Consider the following 25,678-nt stretch of genomic DNA (forward strand, 5'->3'; position numbering starts at 1 on the left):
GCCCTGATTAGAGTGGTGTTCCTGCCTGGCCTGAGTGCATTCCTCAGCCAAACAATAATCCCATGTCTAACATTGGTGATCAGCGCTTGTATTTGTGTACAGGGCCTAACTGTAATTTGGTGAACACTACCATCCACATCAAAGACCATTTCGATTTCGTCTTCATTTTTCCCTGTTTTCATTTTTGATCCATCGTAGACATCATGTCTTTGGCTGGTTTTGCATGAGGAGCCATGCTGGCCAAGCTGGAGGATTACACAGTAAACCAGTCGAAAAGCTTCTGCAAGGAGGTGGGGTAGCTGCCCAAGGAGTCACAAAGAAGGTGGAGTTTCAAATTGCGCTGCCGGCCTGGGCAGAAGCTTACTCCAAGAAAAATGATGGACCGGGAGAGTATGGAAATGGCTCTTTTGAGCAACTACCTGCAGTGGCTGAGGGGGACTCCCCTGAATTGGAGCTCCCTGTGAGAGCAGGAAGCAATTGCTCCTCCCATGACCTAACTCCAGAGGAACTGGCTGAGAGGAGGGAGGTGAGAGAGTTCAAGATGCAGCTGGCAAAATTAAAGCTGAAAGCTGAGGAGAAAAAGGCTGAAAGAGCCTTAGCTGAGAAGACATTTTTGTTGGTTCACGAACTGATGCTAAAGGAGCTGGACATCAAGGTCGGGAGTCTTATTCCAGTAGTGATGGTGGCAGCATACATACAGTACCTGATGGAGAGAAGAAGGTTCGTATACCCAAGGACTCAGTGCCCAGTTATGTGGTGGGAGATGACACTGGGGGTGGGTCTGTGGAGACACATACCAACATTTGGGAGGGACCAAACCAAGTACACTCCCATGAAAGCCATCATACTTGCCATATTTGGACTGACTCCCAAGAAGTATCACTAAAGATTCAGAGACAGCCAGTAGCTCCCCAGCCAGTCCTGGGTAGATTTTGTTTATTTAAAGAAAACCACCCACTGATGAGAACTACTTAGGGGTGGCCAATGTGGCCTTAGGGGAAAGTAGTCCCCAGGGGCAGGTCATAGACCAAGCCATGATCTACCTCAGTGGGAAAAATACTCAGAGGATGAATTGGTGATCCCTGAGGGTGGTAGTCATCACTGCTTCTAGGTGGGAGTGAATTGGGTCCCAGTGACTGCTCAGAGGGACGCCAGGGTTAGCCACACCATGACGGTGTAGAGGCTAGTCTCCCCAGAGCATTACACCGACCAGGTGTGTAGGGTGACTCCAGCCCAAGGGCAGGAATCTTTGCCCTCAATGGCCCTGGTATCCCTAGAGTGGGGTGGGGTGGGGAGGTCACCCAGAGGAGGGTCACAGTTAGTCCCCAGATGCCTATAGACTGCATTCTGAGCAATTAGTTGCCCCTGGTGTCAGGGGGACTGGGAGGGGCAGTAGCCACAGGTGCACTGATAGTTCAGTTTTCTGAGGTACCACCCCCAAGCGGAGGGGCAGGAGGAGAAGGAACTCAGCCCTGACTCCTGTTCAGCCTAAGGGTAAAGACCTTGGGTTGAAGCACCAGTCTCAGGGTACCACCCCTGAACTGGTGGGAGGTAGAGTGGAAGTTGGGTGCAAAACTCCTGGGGCTAGTGCTTCCCACTCTGAGAGTCCTCAGAGGTCAGGGAAACCTCAGGAGCCCATAGGGAACTCCTTGCCAGCCTCAAGGCTGGAAGAGGAGCTTACCCAATGGCCCGCTTAGGGCCTCCACTTAGCAGTGGGTGGCTTTGGGCCTAGCTGTTGACACTGACAGCTGTCAGTAGCCTCTGTTGGTTACTGTTCTTGCGAACAAAGTTATCCCTGGGTTGGGGACAGAAGTGAAACCCAAGGCATGGCATGGGCCACATCACTTTGTTGGCGATGGTGGTACTATCTGCTTCCACGAGGTCGGCCCGAACTTTGACATTGCCCGGGTCTAGCGCAGCCTAAAGTAACCTTTTTAGCGCTACTTGCTTCTAAGCAGTTTATTGAATTTATTCTTCTAAAGTTCAGTATATCAACTTCAATGCATTGGAGTTTTGCTGTTTTGGTCTTGTTTTGTTCTGAATATAATAATCTATTTTTCTAAATAGCGCTTCAAAGCAATAAGTGCCTGTTAGGAATACCTGGTTGTGCTGGAGCAGGCCCAAGTCAAAAGTTCAGTTTGACTGCGATGAAGCCTGGGCCAGATACAGGGACCCACCTAGAACCACTGAACAAAGGTACCTTGATGCTGATTTGGTTAGACGTCGAAGGAGAGTCGGGTGCAGCTGAAGCGATGCTTCGGTTCCGATCCTGCAACAGGATGTTGGTTCTGAGGGTGATGTGCTGGTCCTGAATGTGATGCGTTGGTTCTGCTCCTGTAGCAGATGATGTGTTGATTCCGAGGGCGAATCACTAGTTCCGAAGGCAATGCGGCGGGTCCGCTCCACGCAACAACGGGGATGTGCTGGTTCTGATCCTTGCAGTGGCGAAGATGCACCAGTTCCGATGAAGATGCATGGGTTGGCTGAAGAAGCACCTTACGCCTTAATTGCAAGGGTCTAGGACAGCGGTAGCACAACTTGGCAGCGCAGACTCACAAATGCAAGAGTCCAGGTGCAGATGCAGGTTGGTTGGAAGTCTTTTATGTCTCTGAGACTTCAAATCAGAAGGCAAGCCAGCAAACCCTAGGAGTCACTCTGGGTTCAAGTGATGCAGGTCCAGTCCTTCTCACCCAGGCAGCAGAGCAGCACAGCAATGCAGGAGTCCAGCAAAGCATCAATTCAGTAGAGTGGCAGTCCTTCAGCAGCACAGCAGTCCATCTTCATGTCAGAGTCTTCACAAGTCCAGAACTGTACTGAAGTAATAGGGTCTGACGTCCAGTTTTTACCCCCAGTGGTGCCTTTGAAGTGAGGGAAAACTTCAAAGAAAGGTCTTTAAAGTGCACAGAGGTCCTCCCGTCCTGCCCTGGTTCCATCCTTACTACTGGGGGGTATGCAGCTCTTTGTGTGGGGACAGCATACAGCCTATTCAAATGCAAGGGTGCGGCTGTGCCCAGTCCCCCTCCCATCTCCCAGGAAGGCCCATCAAATCACACCTAATCTCCTTTAGAGTGTGGCTGTCTAGAGGGAATACACATAACCCAGCTGTTACTCACCCCAGACTGAACAGATACAGGCATCAGGCAAGAAATGGCTAAAGTAAGAAAATGCAAACTTTCCAAAAGTGGCATTTTCAGAACTGCAATTTAAAATCCGACTTCACAATAATTTGTGATTTTTGATTGTGAGTCCAGAGACACCAAACCTGAAAAGTCTATCTCTTCACAATTGGGGATTACACTTAAAAGATGTAATAAGGTAATCCTAATGCTATTCTACGGGAAAGATAGGCACCACGGTAGTGAAAAATGAATCTGGGAGTTTCTCACTACCAGGGCATGCAAAATTATTTACCTACCTTAGGGATGACTTATATGTATAAAAAGGGGAGGTTTAGGCCTGGAAAGAGGTTGATCTTGCAGTGTACAGTGCAGGCACAGGCTCTGCTATGGCAGCCATGTTTAGAAGGCTACTTAAGTGGCTGACCTAATGAGTACTGCGGTCCCACTCATAACATTATTTTACAGGCCTTGGGCATATGTAGTGTACTTTCTAGGGACTTATAAGTAATTTAAATATGCCAATTGGAGATGAGCCAATATTGTTTAGTAGAGGCAGTACGAGCATGTTAGCACTGGTTAGCAGTGGTAAAGTGCACAGAGTTCTAAAGCCAGTAAAACTGAAGTCAGAAAATGGAGGAGGACAGCAAAAAGTTGGGGGTAAGACCACCCTAAGGTTGTCAGGTCTAACATACATACATACATACAAACATACGTTGAGAGGCAAAGCTTTTATCCGTGAAACATTACTGGAGAGGCATTATTCAGTTATACAGATTCTATTTAACAAGTTTCTAAGTTAACATTGTGTAACTGGAAGCATTTATTGTCCATTCACAGACAAATGCATGTGCTGGAAGATTGTGTTATCGCTCCAAGGAGGAGGCAGATAGATTAAGGGGACGTAGGAGGTAATGTGTCGGCTCAACATATAATTGTACGCCATTGGGAACCTGGTTCCAAGAGAGACCAAGACTGGAATATTTACCATCTTTGTAACAAATAAAGGCTGCATTGCCACAAATTAAAGAAGAGACAGAATTCTATCAGACAAGTTGGATGTATTTGACAATACTTTTAATAATTCCTTAAATACAATATCTAGGGGAAGGAAGGCACAGTACTTATGACAAGAATGAATTTGTCTTCCACATCCATCTGCTGAGATGTTTCCTCCTGCTCGGTCCCGCGTTTCCCACTGAGAGGCGATCCAGGGTGTGGCCCCATGATCCAGGCACCGCGGTCTGGCCATGCACGTCAGGAATCTCCTACTCTTCTCCTCATGGCCTCTTCCAAGGCATCCCTTCTCCAGGGTTCAGTCATAGACCATGTATACGTTCAAGCAGAGGGATGGAGATGAGGTCTGATAAAAGTACAAGTGTCTTTAGAGTATTCTCAATAAATACAGGGTCACCAGGAAGGCCCGTGATGTCCACCATGGACCGGTGAGGATGAAGCAGGGGTTGAGCAACGAAAGGCCCGCTCAGATTCAAAACACACACAGACACACACACACACATACAACCATATAACCCAAAACTTAAATAAATAAATAAAAATTACAAATACAGCTAAGAACAAACAGGCACGAAAACACACAAGAAAGCTTGCACACACACACATATGGACACAAACAAGAACATTCAACACACACAGCAATAAATAAACGTAAATACCGTCAAAGAAACATCAGAAACACACAAGAGCATGGACATGGATCAGATCATCAGTGTTTAATTTGTAAAAGAGTGAGTGCTGGTCTGCATAAATTAGGGCGGTAGGTTTCCCTTTCTTACTTTGCAATCAGAGGCTGCAGCATCCGTACCGGCTGGAACGCATGACCACCATTGGTTGCTACCAGCCCTTCGGCTCGGCAAGCAAACTGTCTAAAACAGTTATTTTTTATGCCCAATATGGTCTGTAGCAATATAAACAAGCATTTGTAAATGCAACAGGTTTCACTTATGTGATTAATAAACTGTTTTTTGTTGTAAGTTGTAGCTTGGTGAGCACTTGTGCAATATAAGTTACTGATACTCCATGTCTCTGCTGGCAGCGGTGCGGCATGATGTCAATGAGAGAAGCCAGGGAGCGAGGCCAGGCAAAGCGCTGTCGGACAAGAGAGCGGTGGCTGCACGGGCATCAGCATGAAGCCGCGAACTATGCGCTGCAGTTTGCGCTGCCAGCAGCAGTGAAAAAGTGGGTGACCCTGGAAGAACCGTTCTGGAGATGACCTGTGGGGCTACAGATCCACAGTGAATACTTCCTTAAAAGGAAGCTCCCACACCCCATACTTTATGGCTTGATCTTCAATGGGTGATATTGTTTCGTGCATTCACTCTTTCAACCTCGTGAAGTAACTAATAAGACTAAGAATAATGTGCTTTTAATGTTGCGTTCACCCCTAGCTTGGATCACATAGCCTTCTAGGAAACATGAGGCTATAGGAACGAAGTAAAAGTAAATGGCAAGCAAACAAACCAATGAAAAGTGAGGGCGGGATGTAAGTCCCTTTTAAGATTTATATTAAATACAATAGATTTCACAAGCACAGCACAGGCGCTGTGTTGGCAAAACCTAAAATGGACTGCTAAAAAGCTGAATAGTAAATGATCCCTGTATTAGTAGTCCCTTTTCTGTTTCCAACACCTGAGTGGAAATAAAAGAGGGACTGGCAGCCAGCTCTCTTTAGTGTTCGGGACAGTTCAGCAGCTGCCAAAGGGTGCTGGTCTCCTGCAATAAGTGCCCTTGGTGTCCACCGGTGACCACAAGCACAAATAAAATACTGATGCGCTTACACACTCATCAACTCTCAAGAACCATTGCACACATATGGTCAAAAAACATGATGACATACTTACAAGTAAACACGCAGACACAAACACAGAGGTTCACACAAACAGACACAAACAGGTTCACAGACAAACATCTGCATGAGTGAAGCTATTCAACCCTGTAGAAGACACTAACACTGACAAAGTAGTATGGTATATACTCCCTTGCAAACAAATACACACAGTCAACTACACACTAACACACACCCAGGTGCATAAAGATGCAAATCTGGTACTCCAATTTACAGAGGCAAACAAAATAAGAAGAATGAAGTCTCAGGTAGACACCGTCACAAGGATAAGGAGACAGACATCAAGGCAGGCAGGGATACACATACGCGTTCAACTATAATTATATAGAGCTGTAATGCAGACTCCTGTCATTTACTCACACACACTCAAGTACAAGAGTATCCCCCATATCCTCAGACATGGTCACTCAGACAGACAGGGCTCTATCCTGGGACACACTCAACAGGGAGGGCTCTCCTCAATCCTTCCTGATGAAGTGTGGGAAGTAGCTGTTCCAGCTGTTCTGACTTTCTTGAGCTCCACATCGACAGCAGCACATCTGCATGGAAAGAAGACAACCACACATAAATATTTACATTCTCATTAATATTCAATGAAGAGCTCCTAAGGCACTCTCAGCATGAAGCTGCACACAACCTTCAATCAGAGGCTCCAGACCACCTCTTCACCTTCCAAAGATCTCCTCCTGGCATGAAGGCCACCGAGACATTTCCACTGGGAGCTCTGAATACCCCTTTAATTTGATGCTCCATCTTATCTCCAAACTATGTGTAGAATGGTTGAGTATTGCCATATCAGGGTTCTGGTGACACTTACAAACCACTTGGATATTGTTCTGAAGGTTTGTAATGCCACCTCAGCACTAGGATTGCAACTATGGACCACGTTACACAGTTACCTCTTACATTTCTCATACATTCACATACACATACATGGGAGCTCCACTTTTCTGATGCTTTCCTCAGGATTTCTTGTGCTATCTATACATGCTGTTTGCTGGGTGGAAATCTCTTCTATTTCCCAAAAAGGGGTCTCTACCCTCCCCTGCTGGCACTGTCATAAGGAGGACACCCACTCTCACCCAGGAAGAGCATAAATACCCACCATACTAGCTCCTCTTGAGGACCCCAAAAACGTGCCAAGATGTCACCAAAATGCAGGTAGTAAATGAACTGCCAAGCCTGCTGAGCAGAACCTGACAAGATGGCTGCCACCCAGTCATCACTACAGCTATACAATTAGGGAGGACGGTAAACCATACACAGGAAGGGAACAGACTGCTGACCCTGCCGAATCTGACTCTGCGGCTACTGTCCCGCTATCACCCCAGTCATAATGTGCTCCAACCCACTGCTTCCCCAGCGGAAATAGCTCTTACCCAGTGTCCAGCTCATCCAATGCTGCATTACCTCCACCCTTCTCCTGGCACCCCAGAAAGGTGGTCATTGCCCAAGATTCAGCCCTTCCCATGGTGCATTACCCCCAACCTTACCCTGGTTCACAGAGAAGTGCCCGGTGTCCAGGATTCAGCCCTTACCTTGCTACATTACCCCAACCTTACCATGGTTCACATAGGAGTGCCCGCTGCCCAGGGCTTAGCCCTTACCATGGTGCATATCCCCCAACTTTACCTTCGAACCCCAGAAAAGTGCCTGTTGCCCAGGATTCAGCCCTTACCATGGTGCATATCCCCCAACTTTACCTACGTACCCCAGAGAAGTGGCCATTGCCCAGGATTCAGCTGCATTACCCTCAACCTTACCCTGGTTCATGGAGAAGTGCCTGCTGCCCAGGATTCAGCCCTTACCATGCTGCATTACCCCCAACCTTACCCTGGTTCACAGAGAAGTGCCCGCTGCCCAGGATTCAGCCCTTACCATGCTGCATTACCCCCAACCTTACCCTGGTACCCCAGAAAGGTGGCCCTTGCTCAGGTATCAGCCCTTACCATGCTTAAGAGGGACAGCAGCATCAGCCCTAAGATGACCGACTCCAGTACCAGCAGGGCGATGGCCCAATCCGGCATGACCGCTGAGGAGCTGGACGAGGAGGCTGTAGTGGTGGTGTTGTTTGCATCTGTAGTCGTAGATGTGATTTAAAAGGAAGAAAGAGAAGCACAATTACAGGTAACGCGTAACCGAGAAGGCGCAGAGCTCTGGAGTAGCGGCCATCTTGGAAGCAGCTGGATCTTACACTAGGGTGGACAGTTGTTTGGAGAATTGACCTGAAGCTTTGGGGACAGGTGACGACAGGCAGGTCATACCGGTGGTAGATGGTGTAGAGGCGCGATAGCGTGACCTAGAAAACAGGTGGGTGTGCTTCGGTGACATTTTGGGGACAGGCAAAGGCAGGAAGACCATATTACAGGATGATTGGTGATTGCAGGATACAATCTGACACTATGGGTTCAGGCAAAGAGATGGGAATACACACAAGGGTGGTTGGTGCTCTTCAGTTACAGCTGATGGGTTTTGGCCAACAGGCAAGCACTGGCTGTATTTGCTACTGGCACACAAGGCTCAGAGGGTGTAACTTGAACTGGAAGGCTGACTGGTGGAAACTTCAGGTGTAAGAGATGACATTATGAGTAAAGGTAAATAGGAGCTGCCCATGGTATGAGGTGATATCCTGGCACTCAAGGGGAAGAAGCAGGAATGGGCCATATACTGTGACATCTGTGCTCAGTGAGAGACCCCATATTCTGAGACATCTGTGCTCAAAAGGAGACCCCATATCCTGGGAGATCTGTGCTCAATAGGAGACCCCATATCCTGAGACATCTGTGCGCAAAAGAAGACCCCATATAAAAAATGTAAATTGATACTTGTATAGCGCACTACTCACCCGCAAGGGTCTCAAGGTACTTGTACAAATACCCCTGTGGAACCCATCCTGGCTTTCCCTGTGAGGTGTCCACTCCTGGGCACCCCCAAGGTGGAGGCCAGGCATCCTTAGCGTTGTGGGGGCCGTTGTGGAGATTAAGTAAGCTATTGCCCAGAGTTGCAGAGTGGGACTCCATGATTGGAATAGCCACCGAGGCGAGAATTATCAGGTCCGTGGAATTTTGAGCCCAAGACCCGCCGAATTGAACCCCGGTCCCAGGCCAGACCTCTGCATCAGGGTCTGCCGCTCTAACCATTGAGCCACACTTCTCCACTATACTGAGACATCTGTGCTCAAAAGGAGACCCCCTTACCCTATGATATCTGTGCTCACTAGGAGACCCCTTAACCTGTGATATCAGTGCTCAGTGGGAGCCCCTTAACCTGTGACAGCTGTGCTCAAAAGAAGACCCCCTTATCCAGTGACATCTGTGCTCAGTGGGAGACTCCTTAACCTGTGACATTTGTGCTCAGTGGGAGGCCCCTTATCTTGTGATATCAATGATCAGTGGGACCGCCCATATCCTGTGACATCTGTGTTCAGTGGGAGCCTCCTAATCCTGTGATATCTGTGCTCAGTGGGAGACTCATATCCTGTGACATCTGTGTTCAGTGGGAGCCCCCTTAGCCTGTAAAATCAGCGCTCAGTGGGGTACCCCATTCCTTGTGACATCTGTGTTCAGTGGGAGTCCCCTTTTCCTGTGACATCTGGGTTTCGTGGGAGCCCCCTTAGCCTGTGACATCTGTGCTCCATGGAAGACTCCATATCCTGTGACATCTGGGTTCAGTGGGAGTTCCTTATCCTGTGACATCTGTGCTCAGTGGGAGCTCCTTATCCTGTCCATCTGTGCTCAGTGGGAGCTCCTTATCCTGTGACATCTGTACTCAGAGGGAGATCCTTATCCTGTGACATCTGTGCTCAGTGGGAGCTCCTTATCCTGTGACATCTGTACTCATTGGGATCTCCTTATCCTGTGAAATCTGTGCTCAGTGGGAGCTCCTTATCCTGTGACATCTGTTCTCAATGGGAGCTCCTTATCCTGTGACATCGTTCTTAGTGGAAGACTCCATATTCTGTGACATCTGTGCTAAGTAGAAGCCCCCTCATCCTGTGACATCTGTGGTCAGTGGGAGCTCCTTATCCTGTGACATCTGTGCTCAGTGGTAGCTCCTTATCCTGTGACATTTGTGCTCAGTGGGAGCTCCTTATCCTGTGACATCTGTTCTCAGTGGAACACTCCATGTTTTGTGACATCTGTGCTCAGTGGGAGCTCCTTATCCTGTGACATCTGTGCTCAGTGGGAGCTCCTTATCCTGTGACATCGATGCTCACTGGGAGCTCCTTATTCTGTGACAACTGTGCTCACAGGGAGCTCCTTACCCTGTGACATCTGTGCTCAGTGGGAAACTCATATCCTGTGACATCTGTGCTCAGTGGAAGGCTCCATATCCTGTGACATCTGTGCTCAGTGGGAGCTCCTCATTCTGTGACATCTGTTCTCAGTGGAAGACTCCATATCCTGTGACATCTGTTCTCAGTGGAAGCTCCTTTTCCTTTGACATCTGTTCTCAGTGGGAGCTCTTTATACTGTGACATCTGTGCTCATTGGAAGACTCCATATCCAGTGACACCTGTGCTCAGTGGGAGCTCCTTATTCTGTGACATCTGTTCTCAGTGGAAGACTCCATATCCTGTGACATCTGTGCTCAGTGGGAGCTCCTTATCCTGTGACATCTGTTTTCAGTGGGAGCACAGGTTGACGGCCAGGAAGGATAAGATCCTGGGACAGGCCTGCCACAGAGTAGAGAGAAAATGGAATCTAATTCCATCTCTCCACAGAGACTATGTGTGTCCAGGGGATGGGACAGAGATGGTCCGGGCACAGAGATGGACTGTGGGCTAAGATGGTCCTTACCCATGGTGCACTATGTTTAGGGGGCGTGGCCTGGCACTTAAGGGAATGAGGGCAGAGATGGGCCTGGCACAGAGATGGACTGTGGTTTGGAGGCGTGGCCTGCATCCTAAGGGGGTGAGGTTAAGGTAGGCCTTGCTCACGATGTGCTATGCTTAGGAGTCGAGGCCTGGCACTTAAGGGGTGGGGCAGGGATGGGCATGGCACTGAGATGGTCTGTGGTTAGGAGGCGTGGCCTGGCACTTAAGGGGTGGGGCAGGGATGGGCTTGACACTGAGATGGTCTGTGGTTAGGAGGCGTGGCCTGGCTCCTAAGCAGATGGGCCAGAGGTGGTCACTACTAGGGTGGAAAGTGCCCAGCTGGCATGGGTGAGCTGCCACGACTGCTGCAAGATGCCCTATGAAGAGAGACTGGTACTTCAAAGAGATGTACGGAGAGTCATAAAACAAGGTGAGCGGGAGACAGAAACGAAATTCTTACCTGTTGAGTTTTGCGACTCTGTAAAAAAAGAAAAAGACAAAAAGTTGATTAAAATCACATTGATTTGAGATTACGTATGCAGATCACCAGTCTATACCTCACACTTGTCCCACCCTGGCATGTGCAGGGAGGTGGCAGTGGCACTGGAGGGGGTGCTAGTAGCTTCCAACATTTCTAGGGTATTGAGCCTCAGAACTCATTCATGCCCCAAAGTCTTTCCCCTCAATCATGTCTCTCCCTTCACTAAAATATATCCCTGCCCCTTTCTAATGCTCATCTTGTAATCTCTCCCTGCAGCGAGATCTCTGCCCTCTCAACCCCCACACTGAAAGGCTTTGTACATCTAGCCCCAAATCACTAAACGCGGATTGCGATTCGGTAACATGTCACCAAATCGCAGTCTGTGCTCTGTACATATGGAAAATCATTTTTGCGCTCGGTAGAATGCTTTTGTTCACATGGCCCTTGGTGTCCGTGCCATCCTCTGTGCGAATTGGGGCCAGGGGCCCACATCATTACAGACCCACCTGAAGGCGCCTTCCACTCTCAAAACCTTTCCTTCCACCCATGCTGTCCCTTGGTGGCAGCGGCAGCTACTCCGCCAAGGTGGAGGAGCTTAGCCCCACCGCTCACTGAGCAGTTCAAAAGGGAAACATAAAATGATACTAACGCAGCGAGTGCATGACTGTTTGACCGGCCGTCTCGGGCCGGCCAAACCGTCATGCGCACTTAGCATGTGCTGCACCAGGCTGAAATGCACAGCCTGGGTGGAGAACATGCACAGACTCCCAGTCCCTCTCTGAGCACCGAACCACGGCACTCGGACCAATCACAATGCTACTCTAAGGCAGTGTCGTGATTGGCTAGGGACTTCTGGGAGGCTCTATGCTTCCTGCTGCCGGAGAAGAGGATGGAGGAGAATCCCCCTACACCACCCCCCTCCCCCCGCCCACCACCCCGTTCGGTAGCAGCCACTACTGCTTGGTGAAGGCGCTGGGAGACAGCATTTCTCGTTGGATGTCTCTCAGAGACATGTCTTGTCCCCCCACTTGAAGACTGTCTCTTGAAACCCGAGGGTGAACCCCAGCTCTTGTGAGACAGATGCAACTGGCTTCAAATGTCCTCCCAGAGGAGTAAATGATGAGAAACCTCCCTCAGCTTTACCCCAACCAAACGGGTCACAAATAAACTGATAATGGTTCCGCACCCCTAAACCCACCTACAGAAATACCTAGAAATGGAGACACATATTTATTGAATGTATTCAGGCGAGTCCAGTTCTGTTGAAATGGAATCAACAGTAAATGTTCATGTTCTGCATGAACAAGCACAAACTCTTGACGAGAATAAAAGAGCTAAAAGTAAACTCAGAGCAAATTCCAACACAAGTGAGGTCAGGGTTATTGCATTAACAGCATGTGACATGTCACTCGTGCCCTAGTTACCAGCAAGTTGGACTTTGGCAACACACCCTCTAGGCCGGGATCACCAAGCAACCAACCAGAAGACTACAAACCACTCAGAACTCAGCAGCCAGACTCATCCTCAACCTCCCACACAGAACCCACACCACACAACTCCTCAGGGAACTGCACTGACTCCAGACACACTCAATTTAAACTCCTCACTCACACATTCAAGGCACTACATAAATCAAGCCCCACCTAGCTGAACAGACACTACTTCCATCAACCTCCCACACACCTCCACCCTGTAGTTCTCCAACTCGCCAACATCCCACACACACACAGAACCAGATCAGGAGGACGAGTATTCTCCTATATCGCTCCTGAAGCATGAAACTCCCTGCCACTCAACATCAGAGCCTCCTCCTCGCTTCAATTAACCAACGTACCATAAACAGGGCTAGGTGCACACACCTGCTCAAAGCCAGGATGCCCCTGTGAGTGAAAGTGCAGTTTACAAATATGCATATCATAACATGCGGGACTATAGAGCTCCCTTTGGTGTATTATCATGTCTCTTAGAGACCATGGACCGCCCGTTGGGGTATTATCATATCTCTTCGAGACCATGTAGCTCCCTTTGGTGTATTATCATGTCTCCGAGACAGCATGGAGCTCCCTTTGGTGTATTATCATATCTTTGAGGGACAATGGGGCTCGGTTTCGTGTATTATCATATCTCTGAGAGACCATGGAGCTCCCTTTGGTGTATTATCATCTCTCTGAGAGACCATGAAGATCCCTTTGGTGTATTATCATATCTCCGAGAGACCATGGAGATCCGTTTGGTGTATTATCATATCTCCGAGAGAGCAGGGAGCTCCCTTTGGCGTATTATCATATGGGTGAAAGAGCATGGAGCTCCCTTTGGTGCATTGTCATACCTCCAAGAGAGCATGGAGATCCCTTTGGTGTAGTATCATATCTCTTAGAGACCATGTAGCCCCCTTTGGTGTATTATCATGTCTCCAAGAGAGCATGGAGCTCCCTTTGGTGTATTATCATATCTCTGAGAGACAATGGAGCTCCCTTTTGTGTATTATCATATCTCTGAGAGACCATGGAGCTCCCTTTGTTTGCCGTATTATCATATCTCTGAGAGACCATGGAGCTCCCTTTGGTGTATTATCATCTCTCTGAGAGACCATGAAGATCCCTTTGGTGTATTATCATATCTCCGAGAGACCATGGAGATCCGTTTGGTGTATTATCATATCTCCGAGAGAGCAGGGAGCTCCCTTTGGTGCTTTGTCATACCTCCAAGAGAGCATGGAGATCCCTTTGGTGTAGTATCATATCTCTTAGAGACCATGTAGCCCCCTTTGGTGTATTATCATGTCTCCAAGAGAGCATGGAGCTCCCTTTCGTGTATTATCATATCTCTGAATGAAAATGGAGCTCCCTTTCGTGTATTATCATATCTCTGAGAGACCATGGAGCTCCCTTTGTTTTCCGTATTATCATATCTCCTACAGAGCATGGAGCTCCTTCTGGCGCATTATCATATCTCTGAGAGACCATGGAGCTCCGTTTGGCGTATTATCATATGTCTGAGAGAGCATCAAGCTCCCTTTGGCGTATTATTATATGTATGAGAGAGCTTTGGTGTATTATCATCCCAATAAAAGACCACAAAGATCCTTTTGACGTATTATCATATTGTTGGAAGACCATGGAGCTCCCTTTGGCGTATTGTCATATTACTGAGAGGGAAGAAAGCTCCTTTTGGGGTATTGTCATAATACTGAAAGACCACACGATCCCTTCGGCAGATTGTCATACTACGCTTCCTTTGGTGTATTATCATCCCACTAAATGACAATGGAAGCAACTATTACCTTGCTACCATGGGCGTGTTCTACAGTGAGAGACCACTGAAGCAACCATGGACATTTTATCATACGGCTGAGAGACCCTTAAGGCAACCATTGGGATATTATCATATGGCTGAGTGACCATGAAAGCAACCCTGGACTTGTGATCATATGGCTGAGAGACCACTCATGCAATCAAGTGAATCCCACTAGGGAGAGACCATGGGAGCAGATATGGGTGTATGGTACCGCTTCTACACCAAAAAGACAACCAGAGGCGTATTATCATATCATACTGCTGACAGACCATAGAAGCAACCACTGGCGTATCATCATACTGCTGAGAGACCATAGAAGCAACCACTGGCGTATTATCATACCTCTCAAACCCCTGTAAAAAGTCATGGGCCAATTGTCATACCCCTGAGACACTACCAAGCGACCATATATATTATCACAGTGCTGAGAGCCAACTCAAGCGACCACGTTTATTACTGCACCACAGAGAGATCATGGTCGGCATATTACCATAGAAGGAAATTATATGTATTACCACACTCCTGAGAGCAAGCCAAGCTATAGGTGTAATAGTGTAACTCCCGAGACACCATGGAAGCAACCACAGGCGTACTAATATTAGGGGTGGCCATAATTGGCGTAATCCTCTCTGGTGTAAATACTGGTAATTACCGCAAAATTACTCATAATTATGCTTCATTGTGTGGGAAGCGTCATCCAGCATTTAGTGCAATTTGCTCAGCAAAAAACCCATCCTTGCATTTAACGGGGCCTGATGATGCATATCCCATTAAGAGAATAGCACCGAATGTTACAAGACATGAAAAGCAGTAGCCGGAAGCCACCCACTCTCTCTTAGATCAGTGTTCCTGCGCTCCTGCGTGGGATATATGCCCCAAATTACTCGTAATCATGAAATCTCTGTAATTTCATATTACAAGAGTAATGTGCAGTTACTGAAATTATTCTGATTACTCCAGAATGATTACAATTTTGCCAAAGTCTAATTATCATCAGACCTTTGAGAGACAATAGAAGCAACCAAAAGAGTATTAACACACCTCTGTGAGACCACTGAAGGAATTACAGGTATACTATTACTATCACACCTTTGTGAGACCACTGAAGGAAATACAGGTATATTATCACGCCTCTGTGAAACCACTGAAGGAAATACAGGTATATTATCACGCCTCTGTGAGACCACTGAACGAGTCACAGGTAGAGTATCACACCTCTATGAGACCACTGAAGGAGTCACAGTTATATTATCACACCTCTGTGAGACCGCTGAAGGAAACACAGGTATATTATCACACGTCTGTGAGACCATTGAAGGAATCACAGGTATATTATCATGCCTCTGTGAGAACACTGAAGGAATCACAGGTATATTATCACACCTCTGTGAGACCACTGAACGAGTCACTGGTTTAGTATCACACCTCTATGAGACCGCTGAAGGAGTCACAGGTATATTATCACACCTCTGTGAGACTGCTGAAGGAAACACAGGTATATTATCATGCCTCTGTGAGACCACTGAAGGAATCACAGGTATATTATCATGCCTCTGTGAGACCACTGAAGGAAACACAGGTATATTATCACTCCTTTGTGAGACTACTGAAGGAAACACAGGTGTATTATCAAGCCTCTTGGAGACCACTGAAGGAATCACAGGTATATTATCATGCCTCTGTGAGACCACTGAAGGAATCACAGGTATATTATCACGCGTTTATTAGACCACTGAAAGAATCACAGGTATATTATCACTCCTTTGTGAGACCACTGAAGGAAACACAGGCATATTATCACGCCTATGTGAGGGCACTGACGGATACACAGGTATATTATCACGCCTCTCTGAGATTGCTGAAGGAATCACAGGTATATTATCACACCTCTGTGGGACTACTGAAGGAAACACAGGTATATTATCACACCTCTGTGAGACTACTGAAAGAAACACAGGTATATTATCACACCTCTGTGTGACTACTGAAGGAAACACAGGTATATTATCACACCTCTGTGAGACTACTGAAGGAAACACAGGTATATTTTCACACCTTTGTGAGACCACTGAAGGAAACACAGGTGTATTATCAAGCCTCTTGGTGACCACTGAAGAAATCACAGGTATATTATCATGCCTCTGTGAGACCACTAAAGGAAGCACAGGTACATTATCACTCCTTTGTGAGACCACTGAAGGAAACACAGGTGTATTATCAAGCCTCTTGGTGACCACTGAAGAAATCACAGGTATATTATCATGCCTCTGTGAGACCACTAAAGGAAGCACAGGTACATTATCACATCTCTGTAAGACCACTGGATGAAACTCAGATATGTTATTACGTCTCTGTGAGACCACTGACAGAGACACAGGCATATTAACATGCCTCTGTGAGACCACTGAAGGAATCACAGGTATATTATCACGCCTTTGTTAGACCACTGAAGGAATCACAGGTATATTATCACTTCTTTGTGAGACCACTGAAGGAAACACAGGCATATTATCACGCCTATGTGAGAGCACTGAACGATACACAGGTATATTATTACGCCTCTCTGAGACTGCTGAAGGAATCACAGGTATATTATCACACCTCTGTGGGACTACTGAAGGAAACACAGGTATATTATCACACCTCTGTGAGACTACTGAAAGAATCACAGGTATATTATCATGCCTCTGTGAGACCACTGAAGAAATCACAGGTATATTATCACTCCTTTGTGAGACCTCTGAAGGAAACACAGGTGTATTATCAAGCCTCTTGAATACCACTGAAGGAATCACAGGTATATTATCATGCCTCTGTAAGACCACTAAAGGAAGCACAGGTACATTATCACATCTCTGTAAGACCACTGGATGAAACACAGATATGTTATCACATCTCTGTGAGACCACTGACAGAGACACAGGTATATTATCATGCCTCTGTGAGACCACTGAAGGAAACACAGGTATATTATCATGCCTCTGTGAGACCACTGAAGGAAGCACAGGCATATTATCACACCTTTGTGAGACCACTGAAGGAATCACAGGTATATTATCACACCTCTGTGAGAACAAGAAACACAAGTATATTATCCAAGCTATGGGAGACCACTGAAGGAAACAGGTACATTATCACGCTTCTGAGAGACCAAGAAACACAAATATATTATCACGCCTCTGTGAGACAACTGAAGGAATCACTGGTATATTATCACGCCTCTCTGAGACCACTGAAGGAAACACAGGTGTATTATCATGCCTTTGGGAGACCACTGAAGAAATCACAGGTATATTATCATGCCTTTGGGAGACCACTGAAGGAAACACAGGTATATTATCACTCCTTTGTGAGACCACTGCAGGAAACACAGGCATATTATCATGACTCTGTGAGACCACTGAAGCAAACACAAGTATATTATCACGCCTCTGTGGGACTACTGAACGAAACACAGGTATATTATCACACCTCTGTGAGACTACTGAAAGAATCACAGGTATATTATCATGCCTCTGTGAGACCACTGAAGGAATCACAGGTATATTATCACTCCTTTGTGAGACCACTGAAGTAAACACAGGTGTATTATCAAGCCTCTTGGAGACCACTATAGGAATCACAGGTATATTATCATGCCTCTGTGAGACCACTAAAGGAAGCACAGGTACATTATCACATCTCTGTAAGACCACTGGATGAAACACAGATATGTTATCACATCTCTGTGAGACCACTGACAGAGACACAGGTATATTATCATGCCTCTGTGATACCACTGAAGGAAACACAGGTATATTATCATGCCTCTGTGAGACCACTGAAGGAAGCACAGGTATATTATCACACCTTTGTGAGACCACTGAAGGAATCACAGGTATATTATCACACCTCTGTGAGAACAAGAAACACAAGTATATTATCCAACCTATGGGAGACCACTGAAGGAAACAGGTACATTATCACGCTTCTGAGAGACCAAGAAACACAAATATATTATCATGCCTCTGTGAGACAACTGAAGGAATCACTGGTATATTATCACGCCTCTCTGAGACCACTGAAGGAAACACAGGTATAATATCATGCCTTTGGGAGACCACTGAAGAAATCACAGGTATATTATCATGCCTTTGGGAGACCACTGAAGGAAACACAGGTATATTATCACTCCTTTGTGAGACCACTGCAGGAAACACAGGCATATTATCACGACTCTGTGAGACCACTGAAGCAAACACAAGTATATTATCACGCCTCTCTGAGACCACTGAAGGAAACACAGGTATATTATCATGCCTTTGGGAGACCACTGAAGGAATCACGGGTATATTGTCATGCCTTTGGGAGACCACTGAAGGAAACACAGGTATATTATCACTCCTCTGTGAGATCACTGAAGGAATCACAGGTATATTATCACGTCTCTCTGAGACCACTGAAGGAATCACAGGTATATTATCAAGTCTCTATGAGACTGCAAAAGGAAACACAGGTATAGTATCACGCCTCCATGAGACCACTGAAGGAATCACAGTTATATTATCATGCCTCTATGAGACCCCTGAAGGAAACACCGGTATATTATCACGCCTTTGTGAGACCACTGAAGGAAACACAGGTATTGTATCACACTTTTGTGAGATAAAGAAACACAGGTATAGTTTCACACATTTGTGAGATCACTGAAGGGAACATAGTTATATTATCACACCTCTGTGAGACCAAGAAACACAAGTATATTATCCGACCTATGTGAGACCACTGAAGGAAACACAGGTATATTATCACGCCTCTATGAGACCATAAAACACAGGTATATTATCACGCCTTTGTGAGGCCGCTGATGGAATCACATGTATATTGTCACGCCTCTCTGAGACCGCTGAAAGAATCACAGGTATATTATCAAGCCTCTGTGAGACCGCTGAAGGAAAAGCATGTATATTACCACACCTTTGTAAGACCACTGAAAGAAACACAGGTATATTATCACGCCTCTGTGAGACCAAGAAACACAGGTATAGTATCACACTTTTGTGAGACCACTGAAGAAAGCACAGTTATATTATCACGCCTTTGTAAGACCACTGAAGTAAAAAGATGCATAGTATCACGTCTCTGAGAGACCACTGCAGGAAACACAGGTATATTATCATGCCTCTGTGAGACCACTGTAGGAAACACAGGTATATTTTAATGCCTCTTTGAGACCACTGAAGGAAACACAGCTATAATATTACACCTTTGTGAGACCACTGCAGGAATCACAGGTATATTATCGTGCCTCTGTGAGACCACTGAAGGAAACACAGGTATATTATCACGCCATTTAAACACAGGTATATTATCTCGCCACCGTGAGACCACTGAAGAAAACACATGTATATTATCACGCCTTTTCAACACAGATATATTATTACACCTTTGTGAGACCACTGAAGGAAACATAGGTATATTATCATGCCTCTATGAAACTGGTGAAAGAAACACAGGTATATTATCACACCTCTGTGGGACTACTGAAGAAAACACAGGTATTTTATCACACCTCTGTGTGACTACTGAAGGAAACACAGGTATATTATCACACCTCTATGACACCACAGAAGGAAACACAGGTATAGCATTACGCCTCTGTGAGACCACTAAAGGAAGCACAGGTACATTATCACGCCTCTGTAAGACCACTGGATGAAACACAGATATGTTATCACATCTCTGTGAGACCACTGACAGAGACACAGGTATATTATCACGCCATTTAAACACAGGTATATTATCTCGCCACCGTGAGACCACTGAAGAAAACACATGTATATTATCACGCCTTTTAAACACAGATATATTATTACACCTTTGTGAGACCACTGAAGGAAACATAGGTATATTATCATGCCTCCATGAAACTGGTGAAAGAAACACAGGTATATTATCACACCTCTGTGGGACTACTGAAGAAAACACAGGTATATCATCACGCCTTTGTGAGGCCACTGAAGGAAACACAGGTATATTATCACGCCTATGTGAGACAGCTGAAGCAAACAGATGCATATTATCATGCCTTTAGGAGACCATGGAGGCAAACACAGGCATATTATTATTCCATTGTGAGACCATAGAAGGACCCATGGGTGTAATTTCAGACTGCTAAGTGACCACCACAGCAGCTATGTAGATTACTGTTCGGCTGAGATAATACCCAGCAATCATGGAGGTGTTATTACATTACTGAGGAAGTACTGAAACAACCAGGGCGGGCTATTGCACACTGCAAGAGTCACCAGATTGTCAAGAGACCACCCAGGGATTACGGTTAGGGTTAGTACACTGTTGAGAGATCACCAAAGCAATTATGAGAGTATTACTGTACCGCTAACAGACCACCCAAGTCACATGTGTAATACTGTGCTGCCGAGAGAACACCCTAACCACCATATGTAACCCTGTACTGCTAAGAGATCACCCAGGCTACTGAGTGCAACACTGTACTACTGAGTGGCCACTCAAGCCACTGAGCAGAATACTGTGTTTCTAAGAGACAAGCAAAGCCTCCATGTTTAATACTGTGCCACCGAGAGACCACCCAAACCACCATATGCAACACTGTACTGCTTAGAGATCCCCTAGGCCACTGAGTGCAATACTGTACCACTGAGTGGCCACTCAGGCCACTGAGCATAATACTGTGCCTCTAAGAGACAAGCAAAGCCTCCATGTGTAATACTGTTCCGCTGAGAGACCACCCAAGGTATCATGTGTAATACTGTTCTACTGAGTGACCACCCAAGGTATCATATGTAATACTGTTCTACTGAGTGACCACCCAAGGTATCATGTGTAACACTGTTCCGCTGAGAGACCACCCAAGTCACATGTGTAATAATGTTCCGCTGAGAGACCACCCAAGGTATCATGTGTAATACTGTTCTACTGAGTAACCACCCAAGGCATCATGTGTAATACTGTTCCGCTGAGAGACCACCCAAGGTATCATGTGTAATGCTGTTCTACTGAGTGACCACCCAAGGTATCATGTGTAATGCTGTACTTTTGATTGACCACCCAAGGTATCATGTGTAATACTGTTCCGCTGAGAGACCACCCAAGGTATCATGTGTAATACTGTTCTACTGAGTGACCTCTCAAGGTATCATGTGTTATACTGTTCTGCTGAGAGACCACCCAAGGTATCATGTGTAATACTGTTCTACTGAGTGACCAACCAAGGTATCATGTGTAATACTGTTCTACTGAGTGTCCACCCAAGGTATCATGTGTAATGCTGTTCTACTGAGTGACCACCCAAGGTATCATGTGTAATACTGTTCTACTGAGTGACCATCCAAGGTATCATGTGTAATGCTGTACTTTTGATTGACCACCCAAGACCCCATGTGCATTACCACTGTGATGAGACACCAGCTAGTCACCCAGTGCAATATTATACCACTGAGAGACCACCCAAGGGATTATGGGTAATACTGTGCCACTGAGAGCCCACCCAAGGCATCGTGTGTGATACTGTGCCACTGAAACACCCCCCGAGCTGTCGGCTGTACTAGTCCACGGTTTCAGACCCCCTAACAGCTACCAGCTCTTCATTTGTGTCTGGCTGAGCCCTCGTGCTCTTGAAGGCGACTTCAGAGCATGCCTGGGTGCGCCTAGCGCCTCCTAGGCCCTTAGGCGCTGGTTGCTGACACCGATGGGCCACATCTCTCCCGATGTTGGACAGGCGAATTTTAACAGGTCGGCACCTGACACGATTGTTGAAGTTAGAAAAGAGTCAGGGACGTGGGTGAGAGAGCTGTGGGGCCGGAGCATTGTGAGACCCTTGTCTGAGAGACCAGCAGAGCTGGTTCGGGGTCAGGCACTTGTGGAGAGACTGATGGGGCTGGGACACAGTCAGACACTTGTGGAGAGACCAGTGAGGCTGGGACATAGTCAGACACTTGTGAAGAGACCGGTAGGGCCGGAACAAAGTCAGACACTTGTTGAGAGACCAGGGAGGCCGGGACACAGTCAGCCACTTGTTGACAGGTCGGTGAGGCTGGGATACAATCAGACACTTGTGGAGAGACCGATGGGGCTGAGACATAGTCAGTCACTTGTTGAGAGACTGGTGGGGCTGGGACATAGTCAGACACTTGTTGAGAGACAGGTGGGGCTGGGACATAGTCAGACACTTGTTGAGAGACAGGTGGGGCAGGGACATAGTCAGACACTTGTTGAGAGACCGGTGGGGCTGGGACATAGTCAGACACTTGTTGAGAGGTTGGTGAGGCTGGCACACAGTCAGCCACTTGTTGAGAGACCAGGGAGAGGTTGGTGAGGTTGGGTCACAGTCAGATCCTTGTGGAGAGACCGGAAGGGCTGGGATACAATGAGACACTTGTGGAGAGACCGGTGGGGCTGGGATATAGTCAGACACTTGTTGAGAGATCGGTGGGGCTGGGACATAGTCAGACACTTGTTGAGAGACCGGTGGGGCTGGGACATAGTCAAACACTTGTTGAGAGGCAGGTGGGGCCAGGACACAGTCAGACACTTGTTGAGAGACCGATGGGGCCAGAACACAGTCAGACACTTGTTGAGAGGTTGGTGAGGCTGGCACACAGTCATCCACTTGTTGAGAGACCAGGGAGGCCGGGACACAGTCAGACACTTGTTGAGGGACCAGTGGGCCTGGGACATAGTCAGACACTTGTTGAAAGACCGGTGGGGCTGGGACATAGTCAGACACTTGTTGAGAGACTGGTGAGGCCAGAACACAGTCAGACACTTGTTGAGAGACCAGGGAGGCCGGGGCACAGTCAGCCACTAGTTGAGAGGTCGGTGAGGCTGGGACACAATCAGACACTTGTTGAGAGACCGGTGGGGCTGGGACACAGTCAGACACTTGTTGAGAGGCCGGTGAGGCTGGTACATAGTTAGACACTTGTTAAGAGGCCGGTGGGACTGAGACACAGTCAGACAGTTGTGGAGAGACCACTGGGGCCAGAACACAGTCAGACACTTGCTGACAGACATGTGGGGCTGGGACACAGTCCTTGTTGAGAGACCTGTGGGGCTGGGACACAGTCAGACACTTGTTGAGAGACCAAAGGGGCTGGGACACAGTCAGACACTTGTTGAGAGACCAGTGAGGCTGGGACACAGTCAGACGCTTGTCAAGAGACCAGTGGGGCTGGGACACCGTCAGACACTAGTTGAGAGGCCGGTGAGGCTGGGACAGTCAGCAACTTGTTGAGAGACCAGTGGGGCTTGGACACAGTCAGACACTTGTTGAGAGACCAGTGGGGCTGGGACTCAATCAGACACTTGTTGAGAGCCCGGTGGGGCTGGGACATAGTCAGACACTTGTGGAGAGACCGGTGAGGTCAGAACAAACAGACACTTGTTGAGAGACCAGTGGGCTGGGACACAGTCAGACACTTGTTGAGAGACTGGTAGGGCCAGAACACAGTCAGACACTTTGTTGAGAGGCCGGTGGGGCTGGGACAAAGTAAGACACTTGTTGAGAGGCCGGTGAGGCTGGGACACAGTCAGACACATGTTGAGAGACCAGTGGGGCCAGGACACAGTCAGACACTTGTTGAGAGGCCGGTGAGGCTGGGACACAGTCAGACACTTGTTGAGAGGCCGGTGGGGCTGGGACAAAGTCAGACACTTGTTGAGAGGCCGTGAGGCTGGGACACAGTCAGACCCTTGTTGAGAGGCCAGCGAGGCTGGGACAGTCAGACACTTGTTGAGAGACCTGTGGAGCAGGGGCACAGTCAGACACTTGTTGAGAGATCTATAGGACCGGGACACAGTTAGACACTTGTTGAGAGACCAGTGGGGCCAGAACACAGTCAGACACTTGTTGAGAGACCTGTGGGGCTGGGACACAGTCAGACACTTGTGGACAGACTGGTGAGGCCAGAACAGAGTCAGACACTTGTTGAGAAGCGGGTGAGGCTGAGACACATTCAGGCACTTGTTGAGAGGCCGGTGAGGCTGGGACACAGTCATGCACTTGTTGAGAGCCCGGTGAGGCTGGGACACAGTCAGGCACTTGTTGAGAGGCCAGTGAGGCTGGGACACAGTCAGACACTTGTTCAGAGGCCAGTGAGGCTGGGACCCATTCAGACAGTTGTGGAGAGACAGATGGGACCAGGACTCAGGCAGACACTTGTTGAGATCCCAGTGGGACCGGGGTAGACCCAGGACATGTCTGGGAGACTAATGGGTGGGTACATAACCAGACACTTGTCGGAGAGGCTAGCATAGCTGGCATGAAGTCAGATAGATGACTGAAAGGAGAATAAGGCGGCCACACAACCAGGGTTATTTCACAAAGGCTGGGTGGGCTGGGGCTGATACGTACTCCGCCGTGATAGTTATTTCTGCGGGAGCTGTCGTTATTGTCTCTTTGAAGACATGTTAAAGCAGGATGAGCTCCTAAGGGTAGTTGCGGATTCCCATTCCTTCCTAGGCCTCTCACTGGTTTCTGTACCGCTGCTGCGATGAAGGGTGGGCAGGAGTTGACAGCTCAGGCAGCCCAGTTGTGAACCCCTTCGTGGTGGACGCGGTGAATCCCTAAAGCCATCGAACCATCAGCACCCCCGTTCGTGGGTCGGTTGGCACAGACGCCCTTCGCCTTACCTGCCAGATGAAGGGCGAGCAGCAGCAGGGCCGCTATGGCGCCCATGTGGTACCCCCGCTGGTGCTGTCCTCGCGCCATCTTAGATACTCCCGGAGCTTGGCCTTGGGGCGGTGAGAAGCAGGAAGGATGCTCGGTACCCAGAGACAGCTGGTGATGTACCGGAGCTCGGTACAACAGCCCTATTTATGCCAGGAGTGGAAGGCGGGCCAGGCAGATGCCTAGGAGGGCCTTCGGACAGCGGCATCCTCCAACCGGATCGACCGGTCCAAGCACCCGCACGGTGGAGGGTCAACCCCGAGGGGACTTCATTCTTGGAGGATGAGCAGGATGCAGGGATGAGAGAGCCACACCCCGCGTCCGCCGCCTCCCATTGGCCAGTGAGTCTCCCACACCTTCTCCAATAACAAATGACGAGTCCTGCCCTCTTCGATGCTTGGCATGTGCTGGGGCT

At 47.8% G+C, this 25,678-nt stretch overlaps 1 protein-coding gene across 1 annotated transcript; it reads right to left on the bottom strand.

The window, feature by feature from the left end:
- Window positions 1-4,208: 4,208 nt before the first annotated feature.
- On the bottom strand, window positions 4,209-25,364 carry LOC146869703 (uncharacterized). Its single transcript, XM_085612781.1, has 4 exons — window positions 25,227-25,364; window positions 11,259-11,276; window positions 7,932-8,059; window positions 4,209-6,521 (listed from the first exon to the last, which is right to left on the bottom strand). The coding sequence occupies exons 1-4, from the start codon at window positions 25,303-25,305 to the stop codon at window positions 6,441-6,443; spliced, it is 306 nt and encodes a 101-aa protein (XP_085468907.1). The 5' UTR covers window positions 25,306-25,364; the 3' UTR covers window positions 4,209-6,440.
- Between the last annotated feature and the right edge of the window lie 314 nt (window positions 25,365-25,678).

The sequence above is a fragment of the Triturus cristatus genome, chromosome 1_1 (genome assembly GCF_964204655.1).
Source record: "Triturus cristatus chromosome 1_1, aTriCri1.1, whole genome shotgun sequence".
Classification (NCBI taxonomy): Eukaryota; Metazoa; Chordata; class Amphibia; order Caudata; family Salamandridae; genus Triturus; species Triturus cristatus.

Coding starts and splice junctions, on each gene's coding strand:
- LOC146869703 (XM_085612781.1), bottom strand. CDS start 25,305: ATGGCGCGAGGACAGCACCAGCGGGGGTACCACATGGGCGCCATAGCG. Junction 6,522..7,931: donor TGCTGTCCCTCTTAAGCATG/GTAAGGGCTGAT, acceptor CTTTCCATGCAG/ATGTGCTGCTGTCGATGTGG.